Source organism: Triticum urartu, chromosome 6A (assembly GCF_056163025.1).
Source record: "Triticum urartu cultivar PI428250 chromosome 6A, HENAU_Tu73, whole genome shotgun sequence".
In the NCBI taxonomy this organism is placed as follows: Eukaryota; Viridiplantae; Streptophyta; class Magnoliopsida; order Poales; family Poaceae; genus Triticum; species Triticum urartu.
Genome location: NC_141878.1, coordinates 72749292 through 72767901, shown reverse-complemented (window position 1 = coordinate 72767901; position 18610 = coordinate 72749292). Strand labels below are relative to the sequence as shown.

Sequence of the window (18610 nt, the reverse complement as noted above, 5' to 3'; positions counted from 1 at the left end):
AAACCCTTCGGTTTATATAGACACCGGAGAGGGTTAGGGTTACACAAAGTCGGTTACAATGGTAGAAGATCTTGAATATCCACATCGCCAAGCTTGCCTTCCACGCCAAGGAAAGTCCCATCCGGACACGGGACGGAGTCTTCAATCTTTTATCTTCATAGTCCTGGAGTTCGGCTGAAGGTATAGTCCGGCTACCCGAACACCCCCTAATCCAGGACTCCCTCAGTAGCCCCTGAACCAGGCTTCAATGACGACGAGTCCGGCGCGCAGATTGTCTTCGGCATTGCAAGGCGGGTTCCTCCTCCAAATTCTTCATAAAAGTTTGTAAACACCAAGAGTAGTGTCCGGCTCTGCAAAATAAGCTTCCACGTATTGCCATAGAGAGAATAATATTAACACAAATCTAATCTGCTGACGTATTCCGCAGCGTGACATCACACTACGACCAAGCCTTCATTCGAATCGTTTTCACTTCTCCACCTCAGCGTGTTTTACGAGGCGGTTTCCTTGGCACGTCTTGTCAAAGCAAAGATCGTGTCCCCTTTGTTTATGGGATTCTCGTTAATACGGACGTGGGTAACCCAACCGCGCCACTTATCACGGCGCTTGGGAGGCAAGCGAGTTTTACTAGGCTAGTGGGGACGCATAGTCCCATCCGCCCATATAAGGGGATAAGGATCCACCTTTTTACCTACGCCTTCTTCCTCCTTTGCCTATCCATCTTCTGCGCACCCGAGCTCCAACGCCCAAGCCCGCACTTCCTACCTCAGCCCTCTCCAACAATGTCTGGAGCGGGAGGCAAGTGGATGGTCTCCTCCGTCACGGAGGGCCATGTCAAAAGGTTAAGGAAGGCCGGATACTTGTCCAAAGACATCGCGCACCGGCTTCCTGAGGAGGGGCAGCTTCTCCCCACCCCAAGGCCCCATGAGAGGGTAGTATTTCTTCCCCACTTCCTCCGCGGATTGGGTTTTCCTCTCCACCCATTTGTCCGCGGGCTCATGTTCTACTATGGCCTAGATTTCCACGATCTGGCCCCGAACTTCATCCTCAATATCTCGGTGTTTATCGTCGTGTGCGAGGCTTTCCTTTGCATTCGCCCCCATTTCGGCCTCTGGCTCAAGACCTTCAACGTCAAGCCAAAGGTGGTGCGCGGCAACCAGGCGGAGTGCGGAGGTGCCATGGCGGGCAAAATTGCCAACGTCCTATGGCTCGAGGGCTCCTTTGTGGAGACCTTGAAGGGGTGGCAGTCAGGGTGGTTTTACATCACCGAGCCACGCAATCCAAAGTGGATCGCAGCCCCTGAATTCCAATCCGGACCCCCTACGCGGCTCACGTCCTGGAAGGAGACGAGCTTGTCGTGGGGCGACGAAGAAGAGTTGACCGGACTGCAAAAATGCATCCAGTCCCTGGTGAACAAGCAGCTCAAGCTTGTCAATGTAATCCAGGTCATGCTCATCCACCGGATCCTTCCGTGTCAAGAACGGGAGTTCAATTTGTGGGAGTTCAACCCGGCGCAGCACCGAACTCTGAGCAGGCTCTTCGACACGACGTACGAAGATGTCTGGAGGGGGCTAACCAAAGGCACCGAGGCTCCCACATCCGCCTCCGAAGACCGCGGATTCAGCTCGCAGCGTCCTACTGGCGAGGTAAGATATTTCCATCTTTTACAGGATGTTAAGTTTTTTCATAGTTTGACTCTATGCGGGATCTAAACTCCCTCACCTTTGACAGGATTGGCGGGAGAAGTCCGGACAGATTAACTGTCCGGCTCCCTTGCCCGAAGACCCAGCCCCTGCTCTCCTAGAGAAGCTGCTGGTTCTGGCACCTTATGTGGTGCCGGAGAAGAAGGCCAAGAAGAAGAAGGCCACGGGGACTCGAAAGAGTTCCCGACATATGGTGGTGTCGGACTCGTCGTCCGACGTGTCCGAGACGCACTCCTCCCGTGAAGACGAGGAGGAGGAAGAAGAAACCTCTCCCCCTCCAGTGGGGGGAGGAGAGAAGAGGAAGGCCGCCCCAGTAGGGGAGGCCGAGGGGTCCAAGAAGAGGAAAACCCCTCCGCCGGACTACGTCCCCGACGCCGACGAGGATGAAGAGGAGTGGCCGGACAGGGACAAGCGTCTGACGAGATCGTAAGTGTTCGGATACCAGAGTAACTCGTGATATTCCTTTTGTTGCACAGCTTTCCCTAATGTCGGATATAATCATGCAGTCCGCCCAAGGACGGGCTCGACGAGTCGTCGAGTGGCTCCCTGGATTCATCGGACGTGAATTCAGTTCCGCCCGCTGCTTCCCCCTGTGCTGCGGATGACGCTGAAGTGGCGTCACGACAAGCCCCGGGGCGAGAGGAGGTGGTCCAGGAGGAGCCGCGAGGCGACCTCCCGGACTCCAGGAGTGAAGGGGACAAGACCCCCCTAGGCTCCAAGTCCGGCTTTAAGCCCGACACTACGCCGGAATCATCAACGGTTCCGGACCGCGGTAGGCAAACTCCTGCCAAGAGGAGCAAGCCTACTGTGCCGGCGTCCTCCGTCCAACCGGAGGCGCCGGACAATCTGCTGGAGGAGCTTAAGGGCGCCTCCATCGACGAGGAGCACCGTGCCATCATGAGTACGGTGGTCCAGAAGGTTCGGTCTGCCAAAAGCGGACTGACTAAAGCTTGTGCTAGCCTTCTAACAGGCTTCGAGGTAAGTAAAAATATGTAAAAATATTACCGTATAGACAGTAGCCCCTGATGCTCTGTTTGGCGTTTGGAAAGAAAAGTTGAATAGAGGATCTATTAAATATCACAGGAGTCTAACTAAAAAGGAGTCAATATACGTATGCAGGCTTCGCTGCTGGCCACCGCCGCACTGACTGCGGAGGCGGGTGCCCTGAAGCAGGGCCTCGAGCGGACCGAGCAAGAGCTTGGCCTTGCCAAACGGCAGCTCGAGGAGAAAGAAGGTAAGATATACCTTATAGAAAAAATGCCTATAGGAAGGCGCAATTGCAAAAAATGACAGGAGTATACTGCTTGTTGTAGGGGCTACAACTGAGGTGGCGACCCTCAAGCAGGCGCTGTCCGAGGCCGAGAAGAAAGAGGCCACGGAGCGCGCCGAGCGGGAGAAATTTGAGGCGCAGGTCGGAGAGGTGCGGCAAGAGCTTCAGGTTCTCATGCAAAAACATGAGAGTTTGGAGCTCGACTCGAAGACGCGAGCGTCCGAGCTTGCTGCGGCCCTTAAAACTGCCAAATCTGCCAAGGCCGAAGCCCAGAAGGCCCTCCAGGAATTGGATGCAGTGAAAAAGATAGCGGCGGGTAAGGCATTCTATATGCAAAGCAGACATATAAAAGTAAACTACTTGTTACTTACCCGAATCCGGAGCTCTCCAGGGGCATTCGCAGATCTTCCCTGCAGCGTATCCGATGCCGCCGCATTCTACCGAGCCGAGGAAGGCAGCTCGACGGAGAAGGTGTTCTGGTCTCAGTACGCTGAGGCCGGACACCCTGTGCCCTTGAGCGACCAGCTGAAGCAGCTGGTCGAGCTCCACAAGGCGGACGAACAGGCCCTGAAGGGCTTCATAGTTCGGCTGTGCCCTGGAGAGGCCCTGCCTGGGAGCTACTTCGGACTGGTGCGGCGGCTGGTGGAGGCTTGTCCAAGGCTCGAGGTCATCAAGCGCTCCGTCTACATCGAAGGTGCCCGTAGGGCCCTTGCCTGTGCAAAGGTGCACTGGGGTAAGCTGGACGGTGAGAAGCTTGTGAAGGACGGGCCACCGCCGGGGAAGGAGCATCGCAAGCCCGAGAACTATTACAAGGATGTTCTTGCTGGTGCCCGCCTTGTGGCGGATGAATGTACCAAGGATGTAATTTTTGAATGAACTCGCTCGTGTTATCCTGTGCGCTGAAAACTTGTTCATATGCGCTAAGCAATGCTTGAATTTAAAATATTACTTTCTGTGCGGCCGTTTATCAAAAAATTGAGAGATGGCCAATCGTCGGCTTCTGCCCCCATGCCACTAGTGCTGGGGTGTTCGAGATAAACCTGAGCGCTCTTTTTCCCATGATTGGGTCCGTCGAGGGAGGCGGTCAGCACAAGGAACAAGGCAATCGGACTATAATACTTGAACACTCTCACTTAGCCATAGAACTCTATAATTTTAAATTTCGGCGAAGCCCCTAGTATTCAGAAGACCGAGTTCGGGGCGCTATCCATGCCTTGGCCGGACAAAGCCAGTTCCTCGCTCGAAGCGGCATAAGCCTTTAAGGTCTCGAAAAACCTCTCGAACAGTGACCGGTCTCTTGCCTCATCATGACAGTCAGTTTTAGCTTTCCCCACTGAGGTGCTCGGCCCAGCTCAACTGGGGCACAATTGCAGTGGTTCTCCTAGTGCTACCTTAGCCGATATAGCGAAACGTAAGGCACCAAAACATAGGAGCCGGGCAAACCCAACTATTGACCCAAATCATGATTCGGAGCCGATGCATATAGTGCTATAAGTTCGGGGTGCCGCACTTGTGAAAGTGGACGGACTTCTCACACCATATTGATGGGTACTGAAGGCCCTTGGCGTATTTTGCCGTACCATAGTGTACGGATGCAGCATGTTATTAATAAACATATATATAAAAAGAGGGTAATGCAAAAAATAGACAAAAAGCTATGCATTGTTTATAGAAAGGCTGCTATGAAAGCGGAACGATACAAATAGTGCGATAAGCAAAATAAATTGGACTATTTAACATGTCCTGGCCAGGGGCAGGCCGCGGAATTGTATTAAAAACAGGTATACTGCTCGCAATAGAGACCACCTGGGAGTTCCATAATGCGGCGTGGCTTGTCTGCTTCCCTGGATCTTGCATAATTTGTGCGGCAGTTGAATTGCCGAACGGGTCGCCCGAAGTATGGAGTCCTGAGAGTAAGAGAAAAAAAGAAGGAATCCGGCAGCCCCTGGTGCGGTTTAAGCCGTATTTCGGGCGTGCCGTGATAGTGCCCCTTCCCCTGTGCCCATGGTATTTCAAGAGCATAGTTATGTACGCGAAGCGCTGGTTTCGCTATATCGCGAGGGCTAGGGTTGGGGCCGCATTGCTACGCTAGCTCGGAACGTGCCAGGCGGTCTTGTTGTAGGGTACTCCGGGCATGCTTGACAGTGTCCGGCTTTTTGAAGGCCGAGAGAACTGCCTAGAGAGGCTGCTTTGTACTTCTGCTGCGAGCGCTGCCATGTGCTCCTCCGTTCGTAGGGAGCGTTCAGTGTTCCCATTGACCGTGATTACTCCTCTAGGGCCTGGCATCTTGAGCTTGAGGTATGCATAGTGCGGTACCGCATTGAATTTTGCGAATGCGGTTTGCCCGAGCAGTGCGTGATAGCCACAACGGAACGGGACTATGTCGAAGATTAACTCCTCGCTTCGGAAGTTATCCGGAGATCCGAAGACCACTTCTAGTGTAACTGAGCCTGTACAGTTGGCTTCTACACCTGGTATGACGCCTTTAAAGGTCGTTTTGGTGGGCTTGATCCTCGAGGGATTTATGCCCATCTTTCACACTGTATCCTGGTAAAGCAGGTTCAGGCTGCTGCCGCCGTCCATGAGGACTCTTGTGAGATGAAATCCGTCAATGATTGGGCCTAGAACCAATGCGGCAAAGCCGCCATGACAGATGCTAGTGGGGTGGTCCCTTCGATCAAAGGTGATCGGGCAGGAGGACCATGGGTTGAACTCTGGGGCGACTGGCTCCATCGCATATACGTCCCGTAACGCACGCTTCCGCTCCCTCTTGGGGATGTGGGTTGCGTATATCATGTTCACCGTCCGTACTTGCAGGGGAAATCCCTTCTGTCCACTGTTGTTCGGCGGCCTGGGCTCCTCCTCGTCGTCGCTATGCAGCCCCTTGTCTTTGTTTTCGGCTCTTAACTTGCCCGCCTGCTTGAACACCCAACAATCCCTGTTGGTGTGATTGGCTGGCTTTTCGGGGGTGCCGTGTATCTGGCACAAGCGGTCGAGTATTCGGTCCAAACTGGACGGGCCCTGAGTTTTTCTTTTGAATGGCTATTTCCGTTGACCGGATTTGTAGCCTCGGAATCCGGCATTGACTGCCGTATCTTCGTTGCTGTCGCTGTTAACGCGGCGCTTTTGTTTGTTCCGACGCGACTTGTCACTTTTGTCCTTGGTATTCGAATTACCAGTGTTCTTGGTTAAGTTGTTACTGTGAGCTAGCCAGCTGTCTTCTCCCGTGCAAAAGCGGGTCATGAGTGTCGTGAGGGCTGCCATAGATTTCGGCTTTTCCTGTCCCAGGTGCCGGGCCAGCCACTCTTCACGGATATTATGCTTGAAGGCCGCTAAGGCCTCTGCGTCGGGACAGTTGACTATCTGGTTTTTCTTTGTTAGGAACCGTGTCCAGAATTGCCTGGCCGATTCTTCTGGCTGCTGAATTGTGTGGCTTAGGTCATCGGCGTTTGGTGGTCGCACATAAGTGCCCTGGAAGTTGTCAAGGAATGCGGCTTCCAGGTCCTCCCAAGAACCGATTGAGTTTGCTGGCAAGCTATTAAGCCAATGCCGGGCCAGTCCCATAAGTTTGAGTGGGAGGTATTTGATGGCGTGTAGATCATCGCCGCGGGCCATGTGGATATGAAGGAGATAATCCTCGATCCATACTGCAGGATCTATTGTGCCATCGTACGATTCGATGTTTATGGGTTTGAAGCCCTCAGGGATTTTATGATCCATTACTTCATCTGTGAAGCATAGTGGGTGTGCGGCGCCTCTGTATTGGGCTATATCACGACGCAGCTCGAAGGAGCTTTGTCTGTTGGGTTCGGCCCGGCCGGATTCATTGCGTCCGGAGTGACGATTACCGTCACGTGCCGTGGGGCGCCTGCGCGATCCGTAGATCGATATTGTTTGCCTTGTCTTGTCCTCCAGGATGTCGCGCAGGTCGGGCGCATTTTCCCGTGCCTTAGTATGCTTGACGCGGTGCCGGGGCATGGCTTGAGTGGAGGGCCAAGAGGCCTCTCTGTCGTGGCCACGAGGTGGCCGGTCGGCCATGTCATGCGCTGGTGATGTAGGTGCTTCCTCCTCTAGTCGGGGTAGCAGCCTGCGCTTTGGGTAACTCTTGGAGGGGCGTCCGAGTTCATACTCTTCGGCCGCAAGGACTTCAGTCCATCTGTCAGCTGGCAAATCCTGATCAGCTCTAAGTTGTTGCCGCTTTTTCTTGAGGCTGCTTGCCGTGGCCATGAGCCTGCGTTTAAAACGCTCTTGTTTGGCAAGATCCTCTGGCACGACGAACTCGTCGTCGTCGAGGCTTGCCTCGTCTTTGGAGGGAGGCGTATAATTATCGTCCTCAACCTCTTGGTCCGCCGCCCTCTCGTGAGGGCTGGCTTCTCTGTCCTCCTATGCCGAATTTTGCTGGAGGGGGTGTTCTTCGGCGCTATCCGGAGTAGTATTATCTCCCGTGCCGGAATCACCGTTTTTGCTTTGGCGGGATTTAGAGCGGCGCCGGTGACGCCGGCGCTTGGGCTGTTTCTTAGAGATATCGTCCACCGCTGTTCCATCGCCATCTCCATCCTTTGGAGTGTCCACCATATATATGTCGTATGACGAGGTGGCCTTCCAACGCCCTACAGGTGCTGGTTCTTGTTCGTCTCCTGCATCGTCGTCCATGCCGTCGATGTCTTCGGAGTCGAAGTCAAGCATGTCGGTTAAGTCATCGACAGTGGCTACGAAGTGGGTGGTGGGTGGGTTTTGAATTTCTTCATCGTCCGTATCCCAACCTTGCTGACCGTAGTCCGGCCAAGGCTCTCCTGATCAAGAGAGAGACTTTAGAGAATTCAGGATGTCGCCGAAGGGCGAGTGCTGAAAGATGTCCGCGGCGGTGAACTCCATTATCGGCGCCCAATCGGACTCGATCGACGGGGGCGCGGGGGGCTCGGAGTTCGGAGAGGAATCCGGCTCCTCGGAGTCATGGGCCATGCGGAGTGCGGGGCTGGAGTTCGGCTCGATCGCCTCTGAGATCGCAGCCCCTGAGGCAGCGTCCAACCGCTGATCCTCGATTGGCGCAGTGGGCTCCGAATCAATGGTCGAAACCGATGCGTGTGCGGCCTCCAAGGCGCTGTTCGGCGGCAGAGCTATATCATGCCCATCGAGACAGTGCAGCACGCTTGGCTGTGGCTCGAATCCGTCGAAGAACAAGTCCCCGCGGATGTCAGCCGTGTAGTTTAGGCTTCCAAACCTGACTTGATGGCCATGGGCGTAACTTTCGATCTGCTTAAGGTGACCAAGCGAGTTGGCCCGCAGTGCGAAGCCGCCGAAGACGAAGATCTGTCCGCGGAGAAAAGTCTCACCCTGGACTGCATCATGGTTGATGATCGAAGAAGCCATCGGGCCTGAAAGCGACGACACAGAGGAACTCTCAATGAAAGCACCAATGTCGGTGTCAAAACCGGCGGATCTCGGGTAGGGGGTCCCGAACTGTGCGTCTAGGCCGGATGGTAACAGGAGACAAGGGACACAATGTTTTACCCAGGTTCGGGCCCTCTTGATGGAGGTAAAACCCTACGTCCTGCTTGATTAATATTGATGATATGGGTAGTACAAGAGTAGATCTACCACGAGATCAAGGAGGCTAAACCCTAGAAGCTAGCCTATGGTATGATTGTTGTATGATGAAGTTGTCCTACTGACTAAAACCCTCCGGTTTATATGGACACCGAAGAGGGTTAGGGTTACACAAAGTCGGTTACAATGGTAGGAGATCTTGAATATCCGCATCGCCAAGCTTGCCTTCCACGCCAAGGAAAGTCCCATCCGGACACGGGACGGAGTCTTCAATCTTATATCTTCATAGTCCTGGAGTTCGGCTGAAAGTATAGTCCGGCTACCCGAACACCCCCTAATCCAGGACTCCCTCAGGTGTCCCAACTTAGCCCATTAGAAGCTCTCACGGTCAACGAAGGATATTCCTTCTCCCAGGACGGCCCGATCAGACTCGGAATCCCGGTTACAAGACATCTCGACAATGGTAAAACAAGTCCAGCATAGCCGCCCGAATGTGCCGACAAATCCCTATAGGAGCTGCACATATCTCGTTCTCAGGGCACACCGGATGAGCGCTCCGTACAACTAAAACCAAACCTCGAGTTTCCCCGAAGGGCACTGCAAAGGGCTCTAGTTTGGACCAACACTCAGAGGAGCACTGGCCCGGGGGTTTAAAATGAAGATGACCCTTGATTCCGCGGAACCCAAGGGAAAAAGGCTAGGTGGCGAATGGTAAAACCAAGGTTGGGACTTGCTGGAGAAGTTTTATTCAAGGCGAACTGTCAAGGGGTTCCCATTATAACCCAACCATGTAAGGAACGAAAAATCAAGGAACATAACACCGGTATGACGGAAACTAGGGCGGCAAGAGTGGAACAAAACACCAGGCATAAGGCCGAGCCTTCCACCCTTTACCAGGTATATAGATGCATTAAAGTAAACAAGTTATAATAATGATATCCCAACAATAAACATGTTCCAACAAGGAACAAACTCCAATCTTCACCTGCAACTAGCAACGCTGTAAGAGGGGCTGAGCAAAGCGGTAACATAGCCAAACAACGGTTTGCTAGGACAAGGTGGGTTAGAGGTTTGACATGGCAATATGGGAGGCATGATAAGGCATGTGGTAGGTATCGCGGCATAGGCATAGCAATAGAGCGAGCAACTAGCAAGCAAAGATAGAAGTGATTTCGAGGGTATGGTCATCTTGCCTGCAAAGTTCTCCGAGTTGACGTGAGCTTGATCCTCGTAAGCGTACTCAACGGGTTCCTCGATCACGTACTCGTCTCCCGGCTCTACCCAAAGTAAGAACACAAGCAAAGGGAACCACGATCAACCACGGTGCAATGCGTAAGCAACATGATGCAAAACATGGCATGATATGCGGGATGTGATATGCAATGCATATGCGTGCTCCGGAAGGAATAGATTGAACCAGGCCTCAACTTGGAAAACCAAGAGTGCTGCTGGAAAGATGAGTTGATTTCGGTCGAAATCGATATAAAGATCACCGGAATCGGATGCACGGTTTGCAAATGGCAAGCAAAATATTAATGGCACAAAGCTGCGATTAACAGCACGATGCCATCTAAATGAATCAAGAAAAATAAGCTACTGCACTCTAACATAGCAACAAAGCACATGGCAGAGATCCACTCAAGATGCATTACAAAAGATGAACATTGAGCTACGGCTAAATCACACAATAGCAGGTTCAAACAAGCATGGCAAAAGTGCAAAAGATATCAGGTTCACAGACTTAGTGAAAATAACAACATGCCAGGATTTAACATCAGGAAGCAATGTTTAGAGCAAGATAACAACATGCAACAGGAACATATCATGGTAAAGCAAGGCATGGCATGAAACTAATCAAAGCATGTAATTCCTTTACTGACCATAAGCCAAAAAGGATTAGAAAATACAATGGCAACCATGTAAACATAGCAAGTTTCGTTATCAGATTCAGACTTAGCAGAAAACTGGGCATGTCAAAAACAGAGTTACGTAGGCATGTTTGAGAGCTCGGTGCACTCACCACAAGGCATTTCTTGACAAACTAAGCATACACCCAGCAAGAAGACATGATCAAGTAGCTAACCATGGCAAGAACAACCTCATAGCATGCTTGGATCAACTACAACAACCTCGGCAAAATTGATTAACACGTAAACAATCTGACAGGAACATTTTATAGCAAAAGTAGAGCAAGATTGAGTCATGCTAGGGTATTCCATAATTGCAAACAAAGACATGGATGGATAGATCATAATAATATCTCAAAATTATCCTTACTGAACATGCTCAAAAGAGGCATGTATCACTTGGTAGCAACATGAATACATGGCATAAAAATAATATCAGGGAAATGACTTAGAAGAATTCTATGTCCCTGAAATCAGCAACATCACGAGAGCTACTTTGCATGCTTGTGTTAGTCACCAAAATGATCAAAAAAATACATGGCATACACCCCTGTAAAGATGGCATGGCATAGCCCAAAACACATGTAGGGTTCAAGTTCATAGGAGGCACACATTAATCATGGCAAAAATAACAAATGTCCATAATCTGTTAAGAAACCGACACTAACATTACATAGCACTCTTGCAACAACATTTAGGGCATCAAGATTAACTCAAATGAACAAGGTGCAATGTAATGAAATGAGGTGCACATCCAGACGAACAATTTGATATGCTAAATGCCCAAAACAGAGCTACGGATGCAAAGTTATGATGCGATGAAGATAGCTAAAAATGTTGGGGACTTAGGTAGAAAACGGGGCAACCTCTAGGGTTTCACTGTAGCTGGATCTAGATCCGGACGGCACGCGAACCGAGGATCGACGATGATTCTCGCTGGAGTTCTCTTACCGGACGGTGGCCGGGACTCGGGGAGGAGGCCGGAGCTTGGAGCGGGCGGCGCGGGGTCGGCGCAGGGTCGCCGGGGCTCGCCGGCGACGAAGGCAGGACGAGGCGGCGGAGTCGGACGTCGGATCCGGTGGCGGCCGCCGGCGTCGATGGCGGGCTGGCGAGGTGGCGCGGCGATGTGGGCGGAGGCGCGCGCGGGCGGCGGGTGGCGGCGGAGTCGCGGGGACCGGGCGGCGGTCGACTTGGGCCTCGGGGGCCCGACCCAGGCTCGGGCGGGCCGGCGGCGATGTGGGGCGCGGCTCGCCATGCGGCGGCGCGCGGTTGGACAGGGGAAGCGGGGCGGACATGTCCGGCAGTGGCGATTTCGTCCGGCGGCGGCGAGGGGAAAAATGCTAGGGTTTCATCCGCAAATTTCGGGGGATGCACCTATTTATAGATAGAAGGAGCTAGGAGACTCCAAATGGAGCACGGTTTTCGGCCACGCGATCGTGATTGAACGACCGAGAGGATGGAGGGGGTTTTGGTGGGTTTTGGGCCACTTTGGAGAGGTGTTGGGCTGCAACACACACGGGGCCTTTACGGTTCCTCGGTTAACCGTTGGAGTATCAAACGAAGTCCAAATGGCACGAAACTTGACAGGCGGACTACCGGTAGTAAACCAAAGCCGCTTGGCAAGTCTCGGTCAAATCCAAGAACGTTTAACACCCGCACACGAAAAGAGGTAAAAGGGGACACCGGAGGACATAGGAGTGCCGGAATGCAAAACAGAGAACGGGGAAAATGCTCGGATGTATGAGACGAACACGTATGCAAATGCGATGCATATGATGACATGATATGAGATGCATGACATGGACAAAATGCAAAACGAAGACAAAACCCAACAACGAGGAATATCATAACTTAGTGCCGGAAATTGCAAGAGTTGGAATACAAATATGGCAAGTTACATACGGGGCATTACAAGGACCCACCCTGAAAGTCAAAGGGGGGGAGGGGGGCGTTTAGTTATGCGGAAGGAAGATTGCGTAGTGTACGTAAAAAAGTTATGTAGGTGTAGCATTTTTGCACACAACCTTACACCCGCGAATATGCGAACCAGATACAACACTCTAGCACCTTCAAAAAAAAGATACAACACTCTAGCGGAGGAAAGAAAGGCGGTCCCGCATGCCCTTGCGGAGCGCTTCTTTTGCCGCCGCCCTCTGATGGCTCTCGGTGGTGAGGAGGATCGCCGGATCCACGCGTGTGGATAGTTTTAGGCCAACGTTGCTTAGCTTTTAGGCTGTTCATCGTCTTGCCTCCGGCGACGGCGATGGCAGCGCTCAACAAAGTTTCTTCATATCCTACTCCGACAAGACAATCGGTCCTATCGTTGGGGATGGATTTGGAATCCAGCATGTTCAAGCAAGGGTGGTACAGCGGTGGCGGCATCCTTGTGGTGGACTTGTGTCCTCGGGCTCCGTCGTTGCGACAACTTTTGCTCCGGCACCGGCGAAACTTGGGAGGTAGTCCAAAAGCAGATGTAGATTGTCGTTTGCATCTGCGGCATTTGGAAGATGGTGGATCATGTGCTGGGTTCATGGTACGTGGATGACATGTATGGTTTCCTTCTCCGACGTCTTAGTCGTGTGGGGTTGCTATATCTGGAGTTCGATGGCGTGTCCGGGTGTTGCCCCGATCTGATTTGTTCAACGGTAATGGTTTCGCATTTAGCGAGCCACCTTGTAGGTCCGCAAAGCTGCCTATCAGCGATGGAGCCACGCCGAGCTCGGGTATAGAGGTGATCCGTCATTTTTTTCCTTTGGTGGCTGCTGTGGTGCCAGAGGCAGGTGACAGGCGTTGGTGTCAAGCTCTGAGGTTTTCTTCAGTCTTGTTCATAGTTTTACTTTTTGGTTGGTGTTTCTTTGTGCAAAGGTCTACATTCTGCAATTTGTTTAATTTTATCAGGTCGGTGTGTACGTGACTTGTATCATATTCCTTATGATATAAATGAAACGTGTATTACCATAAAAAATACAAGTAAAGAGGGATAGGCAACAGAACAACCATCGAAACTATGATGTGGTTTGATTAGTGTATCACTTGTGTGATGAAACACCACACTTTAACAGGCGCCATGGATGGACCGACGGCTTGTGCCGGTGCAGATACAAAGAGCAGTCGTGCCCGGGCGCAACAACCAGGAGATGGCCAAATTCTGCATGATATATGAACGTAGAAGGTGACGATCGTCGGGCCGCTTGTCAGTGGGGGCTACCGTCCCGACGGAACGCGGAAACGTGGGTTGTATGGCCCGTTCCGACGACGCAAACGCAAAGTTTCATGGTTAGATGCTTTTTGTTGCCAGCATCCGGTCAGATCACGCTGGTGGCACTATAAAAAGCACCACATACACACACACACATAACCATAAACCATTCCCTATCTCAAGCCCTCTACCTAGCAGAGAGAGGCAACAAGGAGATAATCTAATCGCATCATGGAGATGGAGCTCAACCTTGTCTCCTACGTGTCCATCGCCCTCTTCGTCCTCTCGGCCGCGTACGTCTACCGCACGACGCGGAGCCGGTCGCGGAGGCAGCGCCTCCCGCCGGCGCCGCCCGGGTGGCCCGTGATCGGCCACCTCCACCTGCTGACGGACATGCCCCACCACGCGCTGGCGGAGCTGGCCAAGACCATGCGCGCCCCGCTGCTCCGGCTCCGGCTCGGCAGCGTCCCGGCCGTGGTGATCTCCAAGCCCGACCTGGCCCGCGCCGCGCTCACCTCCAACGACGCCGCCATGGCGTCCCGCCCCCACCTCCTCTCCGGCCAGTTCCTCTCGTTCGGGTGCTCCGACGTGACCTTCGCACCGGCCGGGCCGTACCACCGCATGGCGCGGCGGGTGGTCGTCTCCGAGCTCCTCTCGGCGCGCCGCGTCGCCACCTACGGCAGCGTCCGGGGCAAGGAGCTGCGCCGCCTGCTCGCGCACCTCACCAAGAACACCGCGCCGGGGACGCCCGTTGACCTCAGCGAGTGCTTCCTCAACCTCGCCAACGACGTGCTCTGCCGCGTGGCCTTCGGCCGCCGCTTCCCGCACGGCAAGGACGACAAGCTCGCCGCGGTGCTCGCCGAGGCCCAGGACCTCTTCGCCGGGTTCACCATCGGGGACTTCTTCCCTGAGCTCGAGCCCTTCGCGAGCACCGTCACGGGCCTCCGCCGCCGGCTGAAGAGCTGCCTCGCCGACCTCCGCGAGGTCTGCGACGACATCGTCGAGGAGCACGTGAGCGGCAAGCACCAGCGCCTCCCCGGCGACCGCGACGAGGACTTCGTCGACGTGCTCCTCCGCGTCCAGAAGTCGCCCGACCTCGAGGTCCCGCTCACCGACGACAACCTCAAAGCCCTCGTCCTGGTAAGGCCACTCATTCTTTCTCGATCGCCAGGAGAAAAATATGATAGGGCAGCTATGGATAGAGACATGCACTAACGATTAACGAATCATCTTTGTAGCTCCAATATTTTTCGTGTTCGAGTCTTGACAATTTGTCGTTGGTTCTGATCTGCTCACCAATATTATTCACTATGGCGTGGTTTCCTTCCAGGACATGTTCGTCGCCGGCACGGACACGACGTTCGCGACGCTGGAGTGGGTGATGACGGAGCTGGTGCGCCACCCGCGCATCCTGCAAAAGGCGCAGGAGGAGGTCCGGCGGGTGGTGGGCGGCAAGGGCCGGGTGGAGGAGTCGGACCTGGCGGAGCTCCACTACATGCGCGCCATCATCAAGGAGACGTTCCGGCTGCACCCAGCGGTGCCGCTGCTGGTGCCGCGGGAGACCGTGGCCGCGTGCACGCTGGGCGGCTACGACATCCCGGCCAAGACCCGCGTCTTCATCAACACCTTCGCCATGGGCCGGGACCCGGAGATCTGGGAGGACCCGCTGGAGTACTCGCCGGAGCGGTTCGAGGTGGCCGGCGCCGGCGGCGAGATCGACCTCAAGGACCCGGACTACAAGCTGCTGCCGTTCGGCGGCGGGCGGAGGGGGTGCCCCGGGTACACGTTCGCGCTGGCCACCGTGCAGGTGTCGCTGGCCAGCCTGCTGTACCACTTCGAGTGGGCGCTGCCCGCCGGCGTGCGCGCCGAGGACGTGAGCGTGGAGGAGACCTTCGGGCTGGCCACCAGGAAGAAGGAGCCGCTCTTCGTCGCCGTCAGCAAGAGCGACGTGTACCAGTTCAACGGGGAGGAACTCAACGAGGTTTAAATTATTTTTTGCTTAGTACGTAATTTCCAGTCGTGCAAGTAGTAAAAAAAAAGTCTCTTCTTCAAACAATGCAAATAAAAGAGTAGGTGCGAATCAACCTGTGATTGAGTTGGTTAGATGAACAGTGGTATCCCCAACTCATCAGGGTTCAAATCCTGGTGCTCGCATTATTTCTGGATCTATTTCGGAATTTCCGGCGATACGCTTTCAGTGGGAGGAGACGTTCCCGTCGACGACGAGGCGCCTACGATGACTTTGTAAATCTCAATATGATATGCCGGCTCAGTCTCTCGGAGATGCTCATAGGGGTAAGGTGTGCGTGTGTGCGTTTATAGAGGTGAGTGTATGCGCGTGTATATGAACGCTTGTGTCTGTGCTGATGCTAAAAAAAAGAGAATAGGTAGCTAGGTAAGAAAAAGCAAGGAAGAGAGAGAATAGGTAAAAAAACACGTGTTGGTGCCTAACTTGCTGTGGTAAGAGACGTGTATGTTTGTAATTTTGTTGCGATAATTCTTTAAAAAAATTGCAATATTTTGCAGTCACTTTCACTCTTTCACCGATGGTCGTTCGTGAACCGTGACTTCGCTCACTTCCTCCCTATCTTTTCTAACCCGATCACAATCAGCTAAGAAAATAACTTGGACACGACTTCTTGTCATTATCTGGACACTGGACTTTTCCCGTGCAATTTGGCAAGCATAGAGACGTCATCTTGGTTCTCCTATGATGATCTATCAGGGTTGAAGACAGGCATGCGTTCAAATTAATGTACCAAACAAAATTATAGTCCTGGCACATGTGATGTACTCCTTCCGTGAAAAAATGTAAGACGTTTTTTATGCCCCAAACAAAACAAGAAAACATCAGAGGTTGTAGTATACTCCATCACATACCAGGCGCGGACTTTTGGTTTCTGGGTGTATATACACCTAGGAAATGGAAAATAATAATTAATAATTACAAAAAAGGTCAAAAAATTCAGAAGTTTTTTAATAAACTTGAATTTTTTTGCACTAGTATGTAAGTTTTCACCAATAAAACCCGGGGTTGACTTCGGAGGCGGAAAACACAAATTATTGCTATATACAAGACACTATTCACAATATTTTGACAAAAAATATTTTTTTTCTCTGAAGTTGACTGTGTGTTCTTGTTGGCGTAAAGTCATATACTAGTGCAAAATAAAAAAGTCAAAGTTTAAAAACTTCTGAACTATTTTGACTTTGTTTTTTTTTAATTCCTGGGTGTATAGCTATACACACACCCAGGAACTAAGAGGTATTTCCCATCACATACCAGACATATTTATCCGGAAAATATGTTTGTAAATTAGTACTAAAAACATACAGTATGTCTGTTTGTACAGCAGGCAATAACACGACCGCCGCTTTCATCCGACGTCCGTTCTCGCGCGCGCATCTTGATTAGTACTCCCTCTCTTATCGATGAGTTGACACTCTTATATTTCTTTATGGAAATAGTATCTTTTTTAGTTTTGTCTTGTTTGATGAGTCGACAGGTCATTTTTGGTGGATTTCCACGCCGGAAGCGAGGATTGCGTGCGATGGTGAACCGCACATGCAGCGATGGATTTTTCTTTTAAAACACAAGATCTCTGAGAATCGACCGGACGAGACGACCGACCAAGCTCGCAAACTGCATGTGAAGTGCACAACTTGTCTACCGGAGGTACGGCTACAGGGAGTGACACGAGGGCAACTAGGCACTACTGCGTTTTTCGATGTTTTTTCAATTTTTATAAGGGTTCGTGTCCTGCTCAGAAAAATGACATGGTGACGGCTCGCTGAAGATGAAAAAAGGTTCTCCACGTCTAGCCCACATTACGGTGGTGTGTCTAGCATCATCGATGGGCGTGTGGAGATGTATCTTCGGCGAATCTATCATTGGTGGATCTGCTCAGATCTGGTCATAATTCGTCTACGTTTGTGTTTCTTCAGTTTGGATCTTTCCGATCTACAGTACTCTTCATCGGCGACGGTTGTTGTTCTGCTGTGCTGGTTCTATGGGACTTTAGCATAACGACTTCCCGAATATATACCACAAGAAATTATGCCCGGCTCCAACGAGGGAGGGACGATGACGGCGGCGCGTCTTTCGCTCGTTTCAGTACTTGTAGTCGTCGCTAGGTGGTCTATGAATCTGAATATAATTTTTATTATTTTTGGTGTTCGTTGTACTGTCATGATGTAAGATGAATATATTGAAAATTTTCTTGCAAAAAAACTACGCACTACTGCGTAGGTGTGACGCGCGGGACCAAAGGCGTCTCAAACATGCATATTTATATCGAAATCAATTCTATTTCTTTTTTCTTAACACAGGTGGGTACACACGCACATACATACGAACATACACTTACCCTTATGAGAGCACACATGCACACTTTATCCGTGTGAGCTCATTCGAGAGACTGAACCGCCACATCATATTGAGAATGATGAAGGACAGACGCTTTCACAGTCGACGAGAAAATCTCCTCTCACTAAACACATATCGCTAGAAGGCCTGAAATAAGTTTAGGAAAATGCGAGCGGTGTCAAGTCCAGGACTTGAATCTCTGATGAATTGAGAATGCCATTGTCCTCCTAATCATCCAACCACATATTGGTTCACACCATCTCCATCTCTATCTCTAATATGCTATGTTAAGGGCAACTCCAACGTCGTGCATTAAAACGAACACACAAAACGTCCTCAGACATGTCTGGACATGTCCGCGGACGGTTGCTAGGGGCGACCTTTCAACCCGATGCATCAAATGTTCCTCATATTTCTTTCTATATCCCAAGCACTCAACATAATTAAAGATAAATACCATCTTCCATCTATGATCATGTCGTGCAATTGCTCTAATGCAACAATAATTCAAATATAAATACTACAATTCGGACATGAAGTTTTCCAATAAAATAGTTCAAATTTGAATTCAACTTATTTGGATGCATTTCTAGTTCTCCCCTAAATCACACACAAATG

General features: G+C 51.7%; 1 protein-coding gene across 1 annotated transcript; it reads left to right on the top strand.

The window, feature by feature from the left end:
- Positions 1-13770: 13770 nt before the first annotated feature.
- LOC125516194 (tryptamine 5-hydroxylase) lies at positions 13771-16155 on the top strand. Its single transcript, XM_048681676.2, has 2 exons — positions 13771-14766; positions 14957-16155. The coding sequence occupies exons 1-2, from the start codon at positions 13858-13860 to the stop codon at positions 15611-15613; spliced, it is 1566 nt and encodes a 521-aa protein (XP_048537633.1). The 5' UTR covers positions 13771-13857; the 3' UTR covers positions 15614-16155.
- Positions 16156-18610: the final 2455 nt, after the last annotated feature.